This window comes from Amblyomma mixtum, chromosome 3, assembly GCF_055824585.1.
Source record: "Amblyomma mixtum isolate Tamu chromosome 3, ASM5582458v1, whole genome shotgun sequence".
Classification (NCBI taxonomy): domain Eukaryota; kingdom Metazoa; phylum Arthropoda; class Arachnida; order Ixodida; family Ixodidae; genus Amblyomma; species Amblyomma mixtum.
In genome coordinates, this window is record NC_143014.1 from 117,259,921 (window position 1) to 117,279,989 (window position 20,069).

The 20,069-nt window shown below is 46.8% G+C and overlaps 1 protein-coding gene across 2 annotated transcripts; it reads left to right on the forward strand.

The window, feature by feature from the left end:
• The first annotated feature begins 349 nt into the window (after positions 1 to 349).
• LOC149351534 (cathepsin D-like) lies at positions 350 to 18,485 on the forward strand. Of its 2 annotated transcripts, none has more exons than XM_089577044.1 (7): positions 350 to 483; positions 1,164 to 1,302; positions 2,756 to 2,879; positions 6,546 to 7,011; positions 8,552 to 8,696; positions 16,659 to 16,757; positions 18,252 to 18,485. In XM_089577044.1, the coding sequence occupies exons 1-7, from the start codon at positions 416 to 418 to the stop codon at positions 18,402 to 18,404; spliced, it is 1,194 nt and encodes a 397-aa protein (XP_089433170.1). In that variant the 5' UTR covers positions 350 to 415; the 3' UTR covers positions 18,405 to 18,485. The 2 variants fall into 2 exon arrangements, with proteins under 2 accessions (XP_089433170.1, XP_089433171.1); XM_089577045.1 differs by having other exon boundaries at positions 6,570 to 7,011.
• The last annotated feature ends 1,584 nt before the right edge of the window (positions 18,486 to 20,069 follow it).

Consider the following 20,069-nt stretch of genomic DNA (forward strand, 5'->3'; position numbering starts at 1 on the left):
TTGTGTCTAAGGTATCTTTTCAAGCTTCACTAATAGAATTACCCAGAACACTTCCCAAGAGCCCATCAGCAACTCTGCCGGCCGTACAACGGGCCTATATATTTTTTAGTAACCTCTATCCGAGCGGCCGAAATTGTTCGCGCTAAGGCGCTTCTAGGTGTCAGAATTCCTCAATGTTAGCTTTTTTGACGCCGAAATGATGAGATCGCTCTTTCTCTAAGGCAGGAGATGGCGGAACAACAAACCGCGCCAAGATCAGCCGAGACTGGCACAAGTGGAGACGACGCATGTGTTTCCCCATCGCTGACTCGTGTCTCTGATAACGCCGGAGCGTGGAGGATGCTGTTATTCAGTGCTGTGCCGTTTGGACCGGTAACAGCACGCTGGCCGGAACTGTTTCCCAAGTGCGGCCATCATGAGGACCACGGAACTTCCTGCTGTTTTGCTGCTTTTCCTCCTTGGAACGACGTTCGGACAAGTGAAGTGAGTGAGGATTATGCGCATACTACACTGTGTATTTCTCTGTGCAGCTTTACGACAGCATTGCCGACAGTTTGTCTTTTCTGCCGGGTAATCACCGACACCTACTTGTTATCGCGGAAAACGCTGAAAACGGACCACCGGAAGCAGCAGTTCTGAAGGACATCTTTAGCAAGCTGTCGGATGAATCTTTGTCATGAAGATAAATAATCCGCGATGCGATGTCGTCGTTTAGCATATAACGAAAGAAAATTGTGCTCAAGAGATAAAAAAAAATGAAACGAATAAGCACAGTTCTGTTCATCAGGCTAGTGAAAAAAATTCCACTACCTTGCTGTAGGGTTTATCTCATGAATATACACGAGTACAATTTTCTGGCAGGTGGAAGGGTTACAAAAAGTTTAATTTCGATCACAGTTCGACATCAAATAGACGAGGGGTGTAGGTTCCTTACAAAATACGAAGGCCTGGTACAGGAAAACATGATAGAAACCTTTTTACATATCACTGTTCCCGTTCCAAGCGCATGCATCTGCACACCCGAAGAACTGCTTTCATTGCCGGTGCCATCCCGCTGTTTGTGCTCGCATTTATTTAATGATAATTGCTACTGCAGTTAGCAGCACGCGCTTATTTTGTTTTTCACACGCGCTTATTTGCTTCACACGTGCTTATTGTTTCAGGATACGACTGGGCCGAATACAGTCGGCTAGAGAGCATATGATTGGCAACAAGATTCCACTTGGGCGGGTGTGGCATTCACCGCTTGGAACGCCTCATGGGGAAGGCATCATAGCCGAACACTTGAGGAACTACCTAGACGTAAGGAAATTTTTTACTTGACTTTCACGTTTTAAGTTCGCTCTAGAGAGCCAATCAGTATCAATAGGGAGAAAAGCTCATCCATAAAGTTATCGCACCAAGGAATGAGATAAAACTGTTTATCATGTGCAACAATTATGGCCGAGAAAAACAAGGCAGGGGTTGTGAAGAAATTAGTTCAGATGTGGTGCACAATGCAGCGTAGCGACCGTCTGGCTCAATGCTTAAGACAACGCTGACGTCCAAATATAGCATCACTCGCGAAAACATTCGGTAAAGATACGTATCTTGAAGGCTGTACTCACATAAAGAAACGTAATATGTCCACGAGCCGCGTTTAAAACGCCCTCACTGAGAATTTGAAACAGAACAATATTTCAGGAGAAGTGCAACAGGCTGCAAAAATAGGTTCCCCTTTAATTAAATAACGATGCTGCGAAGAAATATTCAACCCAGATTGAGTTTGACAGACACTGATATGAAGCGTAACATGGCACAACAGAATAAGTCTGACATTTTTTTTTTACAATGACGGTTTTTGTGTCCTGATGATTTCATAAAGTGTAAACATGCAGGGTTTTTACAGACTTGAGCGCTTCGATTTTAAACGACAGACATAGGGTAGGAAGGCGGCTGTGAAATAACAGGGCGAAAGAAATATATTAGTTAAGGAAAACAAGTTCCTTATGGCCGGCTGAAATGCTCCCCAGTGCTTTTGCGTAAGCGCTGCGGCATATGCATTAGGTTCTTGGGCAAGACGGTGATAAGAAAAGTGCGGCACGCGAGCTGTTTTCTGCACGTTTGCAGAGGTTACCACTTGCAACGATATGCGCATATGCGGGCCTCATCAAGTCTTGTTCAAGAGGCGTCTGGTTCCTAAAAGATAAAGACTGACAAGTGGAACGGGTGGAAAAAGATGGGCTTTTTATTATTTTTTTTGGTGCCTCAGAAGCAAACTGAAGTTTTCGTAACATTTGTAAGAGTTTCGCAGGGCAATGTTGATTGTAAAACAAAAATAGAAATACGCTTTCCTGCAGTAAAAACAATAACCCATTTCTTTCACTTTATTTTTTTAATTTTTTTTGGTTTGGTTTGGTTTATTGGGGTTTAACGTCCCAAAGCGACTGAGGCTATGAGAGACGCCGTAGTGAAGGGCTCCGGAAATTTCGACCACCTGGGGTTCTTTAACGTGCACTGACATCGCACAGCACACGGGCCTCTAGAATTTCGCCTTCAAGAAATTCAGCCGCCGCGGCCGGGATCCAACCCGCGTCTTTCGGGCCAGCAGCCGAGCGCCGTAGCCACTGAGCCACCGCGGCGGGTTTTAATTTTTTTGTGTGTGAAACGTCGGATATGTAAGTTTGCGTTCATGGACTAGTGCATGCTCAGAACAAAATTTGTCTTGAATTGAAAACATGATTTCTAACATATGTTTCTCTCTCCCCCTCTTTAGGCTCAATATTATGGAAACATCAGCATAGGAACGCCTCCTCAGACATTCCGAGTGGTATTCGACACTGGCTCTTCGGATCTCTGGGTTCCATCTTCCAGATGCCCGCCAGAAAGTGAAGCTTGCTGTGAGCTTTCATGTTTTAATAATTACCTCTTTTGCAAGTGCTTTGTGCACTAATATGACCCGTGAGAAAAACCCGTGGTCGGTACTGTGTTGCCGTTCCTGAAAAGAGAACGCGAATGAAGTAGAGGTTTCTATATGGTGCATGTAACTTCGGCACGAGATAAAAGACCCTACGTGCCTTCTTATCGCATGTACCTACTCTCAGGATCTAAAGAAAAAAACAACTATCATTAATGCAGAGAAAAATGAGATGGCAGTGCTTTTGCAAACAGAATAAGGAAAAACTTGAGCGGGCACTTAAGCTCCTCCATAAGGGTATAGCGCAACAGTGTTATTGAATCCATTCAGCGGCCTCTTTGCGTCCCACTTCGCAGACACGGATGTTGCGCTTTCTTTCGCCATCACACAGCGCTTATCCTTCGAGAGTACAAAGCGATAGTATTACAGATCCCTCCCGCGCAAGTACTCTCTTCTCTGTCGCCTAGGTTTGTGCTTACGTGCCCATATATGCGGAATTGGTCATTCTCTACTTTACATTCATAAAGCGCGGGACGTCGTCATGCCACTGTTTCAGCAGGGGACTGTTTGAAGCACAGCCTTCGTTGAGTCTTGTGAGACCCAGGTTGCTCTTCCCGAGCAACCCCTCACGACCGGTCGTTAGCTGCCACCTGCCACTGCGGACAGTTTCCTCACCATCATTTAGGCAGGCATGGTGGTGAGTGGACAAGTTTTCAAGGTCACGTTACCTAGGAAGCAGGTTCTCGACATGCCGCCGACGACGGGTTTCCGCTGAACGGTACCCTTGACGCTGTCACGTCAAAATGTGCACGACATTTTAAAACACAGCACTGAACTCAGCGAGTGCAGTTCCAGAGCTGGAGTCATGCGCGAAAGAGACAGAAAACATATGCAAACGTCTACGAAGCATCTAAGCATAGACAGCAGCTGTGCTGGAGCCCATGTGACTATCAAGATAATAATCACAGTTACCATGCAGATGACTGTAACTGGATGTATTGCTTGCATAGCATGTCCCGCGCAGCGAAAGCCAAGGGTATCATGGCAAATACTGCACTTTGCGGGAAACTGATTGATGTAGTAATTACGGGAGTTGCGTCACTTAAGCTCAAGTCTTTTCTGTGTCATACAAGCTGAATTATTTACTTAAAACGAATTAATCTCTTGTAGAAAATACTTTATTTCCTCCCCTGCCGCTGAAGTTCTTGCAGTATTGAGGCTCATAATTAACTCGTAACGACAGGGTTTTCTCTATTACGGCACGGCCTCCTGTCATTAAGGCAGAGCTCTCTCTGACGCACCGTCAAAATTACTGCAGTCGCTACAGAATCACTTCTGCGCGACGAGAAGAGCGCGTGCAACGCTGCAGAAAATGCTCCTGCTCTAAGAAGTCGTGCCATTACTGACGAGCGACAAACTTTTTTTTTTCATATTTTGCGAGAGTGTGTTGATTTTCAGCCTGATCGCCTTTTAAACTAAACGAATACGAGAAAGGTTTCAAACAGAAGATTGAAAAACATTGAAAGAAACCTCTGAATGGCGCTAAAAGTGCTACCTTTGTTTTGCTCCGATCGTCTTTTGGCCCGCTCATAAGGTGTCGCCCGAATTCACGCAGCATAACATCACGCACACATTTGCGCGCTGAGAGTGATTAGCTCTACGCCAGCTTGGGTACTCCATTTAAGTTGCCGGGGTACGGGAGCGCTGCCAAAGAGGTAGGTTGTTCAAGCCCTCCTGCAATGAGCATTTTTAGTTTCACGAGCTTTGTTGGTAACACGCAACAATGCTTTCATTATTAGCAGCTCCGTCAATGGGAGTTTATTTCTTTGCGCCCTAGAATTTCCTAGTTTTACAATTGCAACGTACGACGAAGCTCCTCTGGTTAACGCATTTTAGCTTAATTTGAATAACTCATTAAGTAAAGAATGCCCATCTAATGAGCGAACGGTCAGCAATACTGCTTCAAATTTTTCGCGCAGCATGCGCCAGTTTTTTTTTTTTTGTAAACTCATCTTTCATATTACGGAGGATATCATATAGAAATGGTGGGAGCATGAAACTGTGCTCCCTGTAATTATTAAAGGCTGACTTTATTCTGCAGGACTCCTCTAAAGACATAGACGCATGTAATGGTCCTGATTCCAGAAGCAAAGGAAGTCAGAATATCATTACCTGTGAAGACGCGAGATTGCTGTGAAAAGCAGGGCACATCTTTCGCAACAAGTCTGCCGCTGACAGAAGGGTGTCAGAGATCCTCACCTCGATAAAGTGCGAAAGCCATCGCGTCCTCTTCTGCGATAACTTCTTCTTTCGATAGCTACCTTTAAAGGCAGCCCCGTACGTTTTTCGTGTTTATCACATTTTACGTATTTAAACTTACAGTGTAGGCTTTTCTGTTATACCTGACTACTTCACCAAGTTTGGCAGCCATGCCGCATTTCTTCCCGGCGTAAATAGGCATTAAAATCTGCTGTGTCCGTGGCCTCCGTTCAGATTAATTCTACGGGCAACACTACATTTTCGACGTTCCAAACAATCCCTCCACGTTAATACCCAATCCACGCTTCACTAACAAAATTTTGAGGTTTATATTAGGTCGTCTCAGGCATTTTATGAAAAGACTCGTTGTTTTCAGTCGCTTCTTGAGCCATTCAACGCACGTACGAGTGTTTTTCTGGTAATATTTGCGTTGTCGTCGCTGCGTTACGTGAAGCACCATCTCTGGCCACGTACTGAGTTCCGGTTTCAGTAGTCTGTTGGCCGAATTTCGCCTGTGTCGGTAGATTACCGCAGTTTAATGATAATTAGACTACATTCAATGACAACGGAGTGGTTATAAGCTAGGAAAACTTAAAAAAAATGATAATATATCACAACTACCGACTATTTTCTCTTTCAAAGTGCAGTGACCTCAAAACAGAGTCTTTTGCGCGGATTAGGTTTGCGACCAAATTTTCAAGTGCATGTTAGCGTTTTTATTTTCGTGCTAATTATTTTTGGATGCACAATATATTTTTCGTAAACTTAGGCGGCAGCTCGGTAGCACAATCTGTAAAACTACGTTCTTTCACCAAGTGTAACCGTATTCGCATCTGTTCCAGCCACCATGGATCGCTTCGCTTGTTTTTTCATTAATCCGCAGCATTCCTTAGCGTCTGCGGTGACATCGTGTCAAATTTCATCCTTTCTGACTGTCCGCACGCGTAGTCAGCTAGTCTGTGCTCGTTCCTAGTTCGCAGAATGTTTCACCTGTTGCGCGTGTGCGGAAATGGCGCCTCACGGAGGCGCCCGAGGTAGCGCTGTACGAGAGCATATGACCGTCATAAGCAAGAGGACTCGAAACCGCCTTTAAATTACTATTTATTGTAACTGATCATATCTTTAAATATACCGGACGTTTATTGGTGCTCACTGGGAACAGCAGTGTTCCTTTAGCTCGCTGAAGGAGATCGCTCCCTTAGTGAAAGAACTCCCTTCAGCGAAATGTCATTAAACTTTCCCGTGTGACACCTCGCGCAACTCCCTTTATATAAAGAAAAATTATCTTAAAGGTCTTGAACTTGCCCACATGACAGGGGTATAAAACTTGCGCCAGTTTGTTCCCCGAGTTGTTATGTCGGGCAGTTGCGGTACGAGCGACGAGAGTTAGTGTTAGCTATGACGCGTGGCGCAGGGGCTCACGACCGCTACAACTGCTTCGGCTCGGCGACGTACACGGACCACGACCAGGCATTTATGATCAGCTACGGCAGCGGCAACATCATGGGCAGAGTGAGCAGCGACGTGGTGTCCGTTGGCGAGCACCGCGTGCTCGGCCAGTTCTTCGGGGAGGCTTGGGTCATGGCGGGCTCCGTGTTCCTTTCGTCCAAGTTCGACGGCGTGCTCGGCCTGGGGTACCCGCAGATCTCTGTGCTGCCCGGGCTTCCCCTCTTCGACAACATGATCGCACAGGGCCACCTGGCTCGGCCCATTTTCTCCGTCTACCTCGAAAGGAACAACACCAGCAACGACGGTGGCGAGATCCTCTTCGGTGCTATCGACGACGACCACTACACGGGGAACCTCAGCTACGTACCCGTCAGCAAGAAGGGATACTGGCAGTTTGACATGCAAGGGTTGGTCGTTACTCAGTACCTCAATTCTGTCAACGGATGCCGTGAGAAGTGCCTTTGTTTCCTCAACGGCGATAGGCCGATATATGATTGGTCCCCAGTAGTATCTGGTTGTGCATGTTTGGAGCCGCAGGGATGCCAACACGGGCAGAAGTGGTCGGTGTTCAAGAGTCAGCGCAGCCGGCAGCTGGTTGTTTTTGAGTATGGATATCCAGTGGCGTAGCCAGAAATATTTTTCGGGGGGAGGGGTGTTATACGCCACCAGTAAAAAAATAAAAATAAAAAGAGCCTGTGCCCAAAAATACCTTAGCTATTTTTCTGCTGTAACAAAGCCGAAGGGTTAGCTCTTTCGTTCACTGCAATATCTGCATAATACGAGTGCACACGGACTCCGAGGACTTGATTCGTAAAGAACATTTATTTTCTCACAAAAAAACACTCGTACGAAAAGTCGCGGATATTTTCAATATTTTCACGTAATATACAACAACACAAAAGCTTCTGCTCTAAACAAAGTCAGCAACTGCGAACGCATGTCATTTTTGAAAACTTCTAACTCATGTATTTGAACATGCGCCCGGACGCAGAGGCAAAATGAACTTTTTTATTATCCCGATAATTTAGGATCATTTGAGGACAATGCAAAGGATAAAAAAGTAGGCTGAAGTTAAAATATAAGTTTAATTGGGTAAAGTGTGTCTACAATTAAAAGGAGTGCCATGCATTGTGCGAATGGGAAGAGGAGTGACTATTTTCTGCAATAACTTGCGTTTCCTATTAGACCAGTAACTAATTTTGTCAACAAACTGACGCTCTTCTTAGTTTCATTTTACATTTTTATATATCGATGTGGTGTGAATAGCACGGGCGAAAAAAACGCCCAAAAGGAAGGGGGGAAAGGAAGAATGCAGCGCTTGGAAAATTTCGGGGGGTGTTTTGACATTGAACCCCCCCTCCTGGCTACGCCCTTGCGGATTTCACTTGATTTTGAATGAAATAGGGGCGTGGAGTGGCGTTTTAAATTGCGTGCAATATAAACTTCACACATTCATTAGAAACTGGCTGAGGTAACTTTGATCACTGCCCCCGTGCTACTCTCATGAATTGGCAACTTTGAGATCGATAGCTAGTGTATAGCCCTTCAATGCGAGTCCGCGGATGTGACCGCGGATGGTTTAGAGTCAAGTTCCGCCAGCTGTGCCGATGACGCTGTACCACTAAAGATAGCTTTTCGAGCCGTTCTGAAGTGCAAACACTGAGGAAGATTAAAAAAGGCTTCTTTTAGAAAGCTGACACATGACTATTCTTTGCGCACAGCATTATAGCTTGCCAATTCCTTTACGTTCACCGGAGTTAAAATCGCATTAGGTTCGCTGCTGCAGGAGCGGTTGGCAAAAAAAAAAAAAATGTCCGCGCCCAACACTTGGTGCCATTTAGCAGGTGGAGGCAGCAAGATCGCAACTTAGGCGAGGTGCCGCTTACCAATAAAAAACTTCATCTTGCATTTTCTGCTCACTAACCTGCATATTCGTTTTGTTTCCAGTGTGCAAGTAGGGGATGACAGAAGCTTCTGCAGAGGTGGTTGCCAGGCTATCGCGGACACAGGAACCAGTGCGTTAACTGGACCAACGAAGGAGATCGACAGACTGCACAAGATAATTGGTGCCACCCAGGCTTTGCACGATCTGGTATGCAAACACTTCTAGTGGTGTCTCACGAAAAAAGAACAGACGGTGCCCTTCTGAGTGGGAGTTTCGAAAGACCACAACGTACAGAGGGCGAAACGCTTGTCTAGGACGCACGAATTGCGTGCCCCGGGCCGCTCCGGGCTACGTGCGTGACATCGAGATAACGTCTGGTTCGAGACGAGCTGTGTGAGCATGCGCGGCCAAACTGATAGCATTTGCCGTCTTTTCGCGGCTTGCCGGCCACCGTGGCTTCGCCACCTTTTTGTTGCGAAAGCAACACTACGCTAGTCGCCGAGCCAGTTCGCGGAGCTCTGGAAAGGCCAAGCTGCGCATGCGCGAGGATCGGCTGACGTCACAAGGCGCACAGCTGCCACGCCGGGGCCGCCGCCGGAGCCGCCGCAGCGCGCTCTCTATCGCCTCGCCGACAGTCTCCCCTGTCTCTCTCTGATGCGCAGTAGCGATTGCGCATCGCCATCTGCGTGGTTTGGGGTGTATATAAAATTGGCACTGGCTTAGCTCTGCTATGCTAGGATATACGTAGCGTGAGGTGAGGGCGAGGTGCCCACATCTCGGTGGACACCTGAACCCGAGGGAATGCGCATAAGTGCCCTCTTGGAACAGTGGACACCTCAACCATGCTTTAGGCTAAGTGGCGGTAGTGACAGGTGTGCGCTGCATGCGTTGGCATTGACAACGTTGTGCCAGAAACGTGGAGCTGAAGCCATAGGCCGTCGGCGTTCGTTGTGTTCATTGCCGTTGGTGTTGACTACGTTTTACACTCCGTTCATTGTAAAGAAAGGAAGGGCGCATAACTGGTTCCTGGGTCAGTGGACGCCTGAATCACGCTTACAGGTACTTGGGGTGATGAGAGAGAGATGTGCGCTGCAGGAATTGACAAGGTTGTGCCAGAAAAGCGGCGCTGAAGCCATAGGCCATCGGCGTTCATTGAGTTCATTGGCGTTGGCATTGTCAACGTTTTACACTCCGATCATTTTAAAGAAAGGAAGGCCAGCGCGCGCGGCGAGGCATGCCAGCTGTGCGTAGTGACGTCACTTGCTCCTCGCGCATACGCAGTATGGTCGTGCAGGAGCACGCGAAACGGTGAGACTGTGGGCAGTGTAGCTCACGCAACAATATATGGCGCAGCTGTTGCTTTCGCAATCCTCCAGGTTTAACCAGAGCTAAACCACAGCCAATTTTTTCGCCATCAGAAGCGCTGTCTGCGGGGCCAGCTGTGAAACCAAAACTAAGCGCCTATCCATATGATTCTTCGCTTTTTTTCTTTTTTTTTGCGTGCGAAAAGCTCAAGCGCGCAACAATTTACCGCGTCATGGGTCCGCTCCATGCACTGCATGATTAAGCGCTTTGCGGCTTTCGACGAGTACCAAAACATGTATATCATTGTTCAAAGCAGCACAGGAACTCAGATGTGGGCAAACAGCGCTCCTGACGACGGAAGCAAGTGGAAAGCCACGGCAGCCAGCCAGCCGCGAAAAGGCGGCAAACGCTCTCAGTTTGGGCGCCCATGTACTATCGGGGACAAAAGTGGCATACTCCACGCGGCTGGACCCGGAGCAACGGAAAACTGCGGCATTTTGGCGAGCTGAAGCACGAAACATTGAAACGAGCCAAGCAACATGCTGGCTGTCTCGATCCTAGATGCCGCCTGTAGATGGCGCTGCAACGCAATTTTCTGGGAATCTCATTGACAAAAGAAACAGGAAGTTCAGGTCCTAGTCCAGGCTAGAATGAAGCAGTCCTCTGATAAATGGCTGGCTGAAGTTCGCGAGGCAAATAAAGGGGGGGGGGGGGGGGGGGGGGCAAGAAAATTCTGGAACCATATAAGCTGGTTGGGAAAAACAAATCAAAGAACGTAGGAACAGATTATAGATGCTGAGGGAAAATGTTTAGAGGGAGACGATGCTGTGAACTACATTACGTCATTTATAGCTGCGTCTTTTAGCAAAAACAATGGGGTAATCTCACCAAGTGAGGCGGCAACACAGGACAGCACAATAGTGAACAGTTTAGAACTGACTAGTCTTAACTGGGAAAAGGCGGAAGCGAATATTCCTAAAACCACATCCGCAGGGATAGACGAAATTCCAATTAAGCTGATTAATGAACTTGGCCCAAGAAGCAAGGAAGCGCTGATAAAAGCATTGGAGACAGTCGTAACAAATCAGCAAATTCCGCACAGCCGGAGACAGAGTAAAATGAATTTGATTTATAAAGGGAAAGGAGATAAGATGAACATAAAATCCATCCGTCCGATTACGATAACGACTGTTGTGTACAGGCTGGCAATGCAGGCGGTGAAATTAAAAATGCAGTCATGGGTAGAAGGTAATCGGATAATCGGAGAACTTCAGATTCAGAAGGGGTAGGCGCTTAGATGATAGCCTGTTCGGGATTACCCAATGCATAGAAATAACTAAGGCGGAAAACAGACCTCTGTTTTTAGCCTTTCTGGACATAAGCGGTGCATACGATAACGTGAACAGGGATCTCCTGTGAAGCATATTGAAAGATTTAGGTATCGGTCATGAGGTAATTGATTTTCTACAGGAAATATACCGAGATAATGAAGTTGAATTTACATGGGAAGGGATAAAAAGTACCACAACTGTGGGGGTGCACAAAAGATTAAGGCAAGGTTGTCCCGCTGCTGTTCATGCTTTACGTGATAAATATGGAAAGAAGGCTAGAAGAAAGTAATCTAGGTTATAATCTGTCGTACAGATTAGGCGGAAATGTAGTTGAGCAGCGACTCCCGGGTTTAATGTATGCGGTCGATATTGCACTGTTAGCAGATAGCCAGGAAGATTTACAAACTTTGGTTAATTGCTGTGGAGACGAAGGAGACGCTCTAGGATTCAGTTTTAGCGCAACTAAATCAGGTGTGATGATTTTTAACGATGCAACTGATCAGGTGCTTACAATACAAGGCCACGAAATACCCAATGTGGCCGAATACAAATAGCTCGGGATATGGCTAAACGAAGGGCAGATATACACGGAAAAGCATGAACAGGCTCTTAGGGCAAAATGACGAAGAGACGCCGGGATAATGAAACATAGGGCATTATGGGGGTACAACAAATATGAAGTACTAAGAGGTATTTGGAAAGGAATAATGGTGCCGGGACTTACTTTCGGCAATGCGGTTCTGTGCTTAAGGGCAGAAGTTCAGTCGAGATTAGACGTAAATCAGAGAGCTGTTGGAAGATTAGCACTAGGTGCCCACGGCAAAACCACAAACGAGGCAGTACAAGGGGATATGGGCTGGGCATGGTTCGAAGCACGGGAAGCTAAGAGTAAAATACTATATGAAGAACGCCTCAGGAAATTGGACGATAACAGGTGGGAGCTAAGGTATTTAAATATTTATACAGAAAGAGCGTTGACCCACAGTGGCGGAAAAGAACTAGAAAACTAACCAGTAAGTATGCCGGTCATGAGGACGGAGAAAGAAAGAGCATTAAACGACAGGTTAAAAACGTGGAAGTTAAAAATTGGATGAATTCAATGGAAAAGAAACATAGTGTAGAACTATATCGATACTGGAAAAGGCAGCTCAGGAAAGAATTTTGCTATGATAACTCAAGAGGCAGTGCCCTACTTTTTGAAGCTAGGTCGGGTGTCTTAGAACGCGCAGCTACAAAAAGAAATTTAACGAAGATGACACATGTGCAGTGTGTGGTAGATCTGTGGAAACAATTGAACACCTCATAATCAAATGTGATGGTATCCATCCGGATGTCGATGCAGGCACAGTCACTCTTCCTGAGGCCCTAGGGTTTAAAGATAACAATGGTCATGTAAATAAATCTGCAGTGGAAGTTAGCAAAAAGCGATTGAAGGATTGGTGGCTGAAAAGCAGAGATGTGGCATAAGGTTAAAATTGTAGGATACCGTAGGTAAAGATGATGGCGAATCTTAATGAGAATTGCCAACACAGCAAACAAAAAATAATAAAGAAAGAAAAAGCTGAGCATGGTGGCAATTGCCACCACCCCGTTTCAAAGAGGACGCTCCCGTCCGTCCGTGCGTCCGTCCGTCCGTCCGTCCGTCCTAAAGCCCCTTCGAGGGGCTTTAGGAAAACCTGTGTTGCAACGCCATCTGCAGGCGGCATATGGGATCGAGACAGCCAATGTGTGACCTTTATTATCAGCAGGCATGTCGCTTGGCTCGTTTCAATGTTTCGTGCTCGCCAAAATGCCGCAGTTTTCCGTTGCTCCGGCTCCAGCCGCGTTGAGTATGCCACCTTTGTCCCCGATATACAACTCAGCTGTCGACTTCGCTTATTCAAAGAACCAAACCTTTTTGGCTCTTGTTTCATGCGGGCTGGTAGCTGTGCTAAGATGATGTCAATTCATCCTAATTTTTCTCTACGTGTTTCGTGTGCTCTTCTTTAAATCACTTTCAATGGAGGGCGCCGCGCAAATCGCAAACGACAACGTTGAAAAGAGCGGCGACGAGAAAGAATAGCCGACAACAAAGTACGAGAGTTAAAGCAAGGCGTTCGGAGAGACGGCCGCGTGCACTGCTCCATCCTTTACACAGTTTAATATTTTTTCCAGCCAGTGAGCGCTGAGCCATAAAGCTTTATGGTCACTGACCTCGCTAGCAGCGTGAACGAAGCTACGTAGCCTCAGTTTGCAACTCCCCTTCCTGATGTGGGTTTGCGAGAATTTTTCCCCCAAGGGATTTCGCATACTGATATGTGTTCGGTTCCAAAGGGAGCAGGTTTGGCGAGGAGGAAACTGTACGGGAGTACTTCAGCTCGGTTTTCCTCACCCTAGCTACGCACCCCTGAGCCTAGAAGACGCCGCGCTTCTAGGCTCAGCCCCATTCAATCGGTCTCATTAAGTCCACTGCAGGCTGCAAGGACTGTCCCATTTAGTCCTCACCTGCGTTGCTACGGCCACCTTATTGAAGAAAACGTTTTTATCTCCGCTTCCTGCCTGTCTCGGTGCCGCCTCCTTTTAAGCTGTTTTTCTGTTGGACCCCAATCAAGAACAGATAAATAATTATTGGAAGTACATAATCTTGGGTCTATACTCTTGTCGACTTCGTGAAGATGAAAATAGCTTTCTCTGAAGTAGAACTGGATTTTAGGTTAGCTATATTACAGTACAATTCGTAGCCACACTGTACATTGAAAAGTACTATTATGAATCAGTGAGCCCGAAAATTACGCTCTTTCTGCCTGCAAGTGAGTGCCTCTTATTTCTCACGCACCCTTAGCAATTAATTAACCCTTCACCGCATCTATAGACCTGGAACTGAACAGACAGCATAATTTAGGGTTCGACGGAAACCCATCCGGCGAGGGAAATTCTTCATCTGAAGAAACAAGCACTCGCCAAGGTGAATTAACAGCAGCGCCACCGAGTCAGTTCCTGCATCACGAGGCGAAAACCAGGCCTAAATATACCTCAGCGTCATCGTGTTAAGTGAGGTCGACTGCTACTCCAAGTGAGTTGAGGTCAATATGTCGGCCTTCGTTTGAATGCGTATGTCGGAGGCAAGGAACCCCGTACATCGGCCATGTTGAAGGATCATGTTGGGACCATGAATGAGTCTCGCCGCACCTCATTTTATTGCGAAAGCAATACTGCTCGAGGTTTCCGCTCTTGGCCGTCGTCCCGGAGAATCCACCATTGACCTTTAGCGTGACCTATGTGTGACGTCATACCAGCTGTGGAAAAGCGGGGCCCCAACTCGGCTCGTCGCGATCGTCCCAGCGAATCCTCCATGCCGCAGCTGCGCGGCGCTGCCGCGAGGGGCGCTCGCTGTACGTGACGTCATGCCAGCTGTGGAAAAGCGCCCCCCCCCCCCCCCCCCTCCCCCAACTCGGCTCGTCGCGATCGTCCCAGCGAATCCTCCACGCGCCGCTGCCGTGGGGTAGGCGCATCTGCTCTACGTGACCAGCCAAACCAGGCGCAGCCAGGGCTATAGCCTTGCGTTCAAAGGGCAAGGCATCGCACTTAACAGGTGGTGGCGTTCCTCCCTTCCTGTACGGTGCGGTTCGGGTGTCCACCGAGATGACAAAGAATTACTGCGTAATTTCCTTTCCTCAAAAAACGTCGCGTTCAAAGGGTAAGACATCGCGCCGAACGGGTGGTGGCGTTCCGTGGACTGCCTGGCAGTGCTACAACACGCTGTCGCGTTCCACTCCTAAAGGCGAAGCTTAAGCGTCATTAACTAACTTTGATAACATAACCCCTTACTAAGAGCACCACCAACACACCACCAACCAACCTAGGCGCAGCCAGGGGAAATTGCTTTCGCAATTACTGGGCTTAACCAAGCTAAGCCTCAGCCATTTTTTTTTTCTTTCGTACGCTCCATCGTTGTCATTGGCGATACTAAGAGAAACTTTAATCTGGTTTAAAAGGTATACGTGTTCGGGCCAGTTAGTATTTCGTGGTAACAATAAAACAGCGCAGACGACGAAGACGGAACACAGAGTGCACAAAAACAGCGTTTTGTTTGTTTACTCTGTGTTCCGTCCTTGCCGTATACACTGTTTTGTTACCCCAGTTTCAAACAATTGGGGCATACAGACGTCGACTAAGTTGGAATCACAACGTAGAAGATTCACTTCACCATGATGCCATAAGGCACTGAACGATCACTGGTGATTCAGAGTGAACCAGAGAGAACACTTCAACAAAGACGAGGTGTACCAAGAAAAAAAAATTGTTTCCAGTCTGATACTACTGGTCACCTGTTTCAGTGTGGTTATAAGATTTTAGAAAGTGACAGGGCATCAGGTACTACAGCAGGGAAAAATTGGTACATTCAGACTTCAAATTCAAATACTAGCTGCGCTTGCTGACTGCGGCTCACTGTATACCAGCTTTTTATAAATTGAACTTCATGAAGGACTATTAAGAGACACGACACAGGTCACCTAACGAGTCTTAACGTGGGCAAAGGTCACGCGTAATTAGTGCCAGCTTCTAAATGGCTGAGCGCGGCCTCCTAGCGCTTCAGAAAAACTGGAGAAGAGAGCTGAACCTGTACTAGAGTCTACACGCTCTGGTGATGATTTTCTTTTATTATGCCATGCTAAAGTAGGGACTGCATAGTCTGTGCCGTGCTACGTTTACACCGCTACTGATTTAGTTAGCTGTAAAAAAAAAAAAAAGCAGCGATATCGATCAGGTGTCCTGTTATTTCAAACACCGCGAAAGACTCAAACTGCACCTACGCTCATATTTTTTCATTTCTTCGTTCGATCCACCATCTCAGTCTAGGCCGCTGCAATAAATTAAGATTAAGTGCTTCTCGGTCAGGTGACCTGAACATTCTAGAATTCCAGATTTTACCGCTGTCCACTCTGGCTTGCGTAGTTGCATGAACGACGCCTTGCGGAAGGCGCCGCACATTGCATTTCTTATAGCTTTCTTTCTTAGTTTCCCTCAGCGTGCAGAAAAGCAAACTTCAAAGCAGTACCTTTTTGAAATTGCGTCAGCGAGTGCTAATTTAAGCGCAGGGATGACTTGTCTTGCGCCAGCTTCTGTGCATAAGGCAATAATTAGGTGCTTAATGACAAAATATTAGTCGCATTGCATAAAAAAAATAAAGCCTCTGGCGCGACAGTTAAGGACAACTGCAGTCTTTTTTCTGTGCACAGTGCTTTCTGTCTTCATCAGAAGGCCTTGCTAGAAGAAGCGGTTGGAAAGCGTGGTCTGGGTAGTCTTAGAGAGTTCATTCCGAAGGCTTATCTTTGCCTTTGGTTGTGTATGCTTTAAAGTAAGAGGTTCAGTGTTCAGCTGTATAAATAATGACGTATTTCTTCCTTGTGTTCGTGGAAAGTCCGTAGCCTGGGCGAAGAAGGGTGAATTATTGTAAGCATGGCCGAAGGAGACGCACGTATCAAAGCGGCCACACGATTTATGGACACCCGAGGTGTCTTCGTGTCTGAAGGAACTTATCGTTTTTTTCAAGCTTCAAGTTGACTGCCAAAGGGTCCGCAGCATGCCGAAGATTGCTTTCATAATTGGAGGAAAGCGGTACGTGCTGAGGCCGAAGGACTACATCCTCCAGGTAATTTATAGTTGGGCCTGTTGGGAAGAGTAACTGGGAATAGACATGCAGCATACGTGTACGTGAAGCTAGCATAATTGTCACTCATATCTTCTTATGCACAATAATTTGCAAATAAAATCTCGAGCTTCCATCAAGCCTACCCATTAGCAAATTGAATCGCGTCATAATGAAGCTAAAATTCATTAAAAAAACACTAAATTACCCTTGAGCACCTAGCAAAATGGAAATAAAGGCGTTTTTGGATATTTCATATCTTGAAAGACAGAAGCTACTTCTGTTGCTCTTTTGCAGGCTTAATAATGATCGCTGACCCTTTGACACATTTCATATTAGACCAGTTCATCATGTACTTGTACGTCTTGATCAGCGCTACAAAATCTTTGCCTAGACTTTTGTCTCTTCCCGCTGCTTCTCGCCATGAATGTGTACAACCAGATTGCGGAAGAAACTGCGCTGGTAGAAAAACCATGAAGAGAGTCACAAACCCGCGTTGTTTTGGGATTTTCCCATCAGTTCACTTTTTTTTTAAATGTGACAGCATTTAGGTTGTCGTCTTGAAAAAACTACCATTCTCCTCCCTAACGAAATTTCCTCATTGGACGAGAGGGTCGGGAGGTCATCAACACCGCCAAATTTGAATATCTGAGGACGAGAATGCTCGCGTTCCTTCTATTGGATTATCATGTGGGATTATACTAGCCCAGCCCACTCCTCCACCTCAATCCACCTACTAATCACTTCTAATCCCCCTCAATACACCTACTAATCCCCACTAGTCCACTTCAATCAAATTTCTGGGGTTTCCCTATTTCAGAAATGGGGGAGGGGGGCAACTTCCAAATGATATCGCATATTCGAAGCGCTTTTGAAAAATTGCATTTCAGCACTTTTTGTCATTATGAGTCTTATCTTCTTGTTTGCGTGCAGGTGAGAGCGTTAGTGAATGGTTAAACTGTGCATGCTCTTTTTTTTTGTACTGTGTTGTAGCGTTGCAATTTCCATCAGTTTTCTACACGTTTATTTCCTGGCAGGCGATTAGAATAAAAAATTAATATATATGACAGCGCTAACTGCAGTGGCACAGCAGAACTGCGCTTGTGAACAACCGAAACTTTTCAACATAACAACACTGAATTTCGAAAGCGGCATTTCATGAAGCTCACAAGCTTAATCTGTGGTGGTGCAGCTTCGCTATGGGCTTACAGTGCGCTTGCGGTTTTCCATTGCGTTTCCCAGCTCGCAGAAGCTGACACCTCGCGATCTTAACATCAGGGTACCAAAAGTGGCGACATATACAACTATTCGGCCTATGCGTCCTTTCGTGTGCCTTTTTTCTGTTGAAGAGCACTGAGAACGCACAACAAAGTACTAGCGTTAAAAAACAAACAAACAAACATGGGGACGCGATTAACCTATGTGGTGGTGCTGCCTATGCAGCGACATGCCTATATAGTAATTTTAACACGCCTCTTCTATACCGGCGCTTTACAGTGGAACCTGCACGGTGAAAAGATCTGCCTGAGCGGTTTCCAGGGCCACGGCAGCCCATCGTCCCTCTGGATCCTGGGCGACGTGTTCCTGGGCCGCTACTACACGGTGTTCGACCGCGAGAACGACCGCGTAGGATTCGCCGAGGCGCGCTAAATTCCTCACGCCTGAAGGCATCGGGGGCACACACCATTGCCTCCCCTCCCCTGCGCAGCAATAAATGTTTACTTTCCCGTACGCGTAGCTTAACCCTTTCAGGCTCCTGGCTCAAGGTCAACTGATGCGGTATTTAGCATCAAAACATCCGAAAATCAAATCCTTATTTAGGAGAATGACCCCGGACATTTGGGTGTGTTCGGCTTCTACTGATGAACTGTCACCACAGAGGAGATCAAATATACATTGAGTTACAGGAAACTTAGGCTTTAGTGGGGAAAATGTAATACAGTTTTTCTCACATGCATGGTCACACGCAAGTGTGCGGCCTTTTGATACTTTCCCGAAAGAGAAAGACAGATATATGTTCGCTAGAGGGTCACAAATGAGTGGCGTGGGTTTTTGACGTAGGGCCCTAAATAGACTTTTTTCATGCACCCGCACGTTCGTGTGGGCAGGGCCGGAATTAAGCAGCCGTGGGGCGCGTACGATAGCATATTTGCTAAGCGCTTCTGCGCTGCACTCGTTTTGTATTTAAGTGAAGTAGTGGCACCTGCAGGAGACACCAGCCACGTATTTTCGCCATGCATCAACGAGATTAAAAGTGGCGTGATGCGCAAGGTGGAGAGGAAGGCGGACACTTAGGGAATATTTTACGCTTGCGCTTCGTAATCAGCAGGAGTGTTTACTAGCGTATCTTCGACAGCACATGAGCATCATTGGTGGGAATGCTCCATTAAGAGGTCGTGCGCAGACCGCACGCGCATTACCTGCCACAAACGAAAACGAGCAGCTTTGTATTAAGCATGGAACACACTCAACACACCTCCACATATCCCGTATTATAACCTTCACACACTTATAGAGAGCTGTGCTACACTTGGGGTTTCAAAGTGAGACAGCTATTGACGTAACTGACGAAATTGACGTAACGCTTCAAGCATTGCCAAAATTTGAATCGGTGTTTTAAGCCGCTTATCGAACTAACACTGCTCCACTCGCGCGAACATCTTTTAAGCAGAGAGCAAGTCATGAGAACGTATCACACTTGTCATGGTCATATGACGAGCAAAATAATCTTGCTACCGCATAAATTGCACAATTATTTTTGGTGCAGGAAGCTCTCGCAGTGTGTAAGTTTTGAAAATTTGTAGAATAAACCCTCATAAAGTAAACAGATGGACGCTCAGAACTGCGCCCGCGACGCCTGGCGGCAGTCACCGGGTTCGAGATAATTGGCAAATGGTGCCACTTGCATGGACACAGCGACATTCGCGGTAGACCGAGATACAGGCGTATATGATTTGCGGGTCTTGTGCACCGGTTCTTTATCATTGAAATAGCTCTCTCAGCTGAGCCGAGAATACATGTATGCTGCCGCCTCGCGCGATGTGACAACGCTGTGAACATGCGTGCGCTTTGTCATGCGCGTTCGCGGCTCAGTGGCTCAGTCGCCATCAGTGTTCCTTGAGTGATACAGAGCCGGCACTTGCGACCCACAAATTCCGCAGGCCTGTATTTCGGTCGGCCGTGGGGGTCACAGCGTTCACGATCGTGGCGCTTTTGACCATGCCATCTCAAAACCGGCGGCTGCTGCTAAACGTCGCATACGCTGTTCGGAGCGCCAGTCGGTCTACTCCAGACAAGTGTGAACGACTCTGTGCA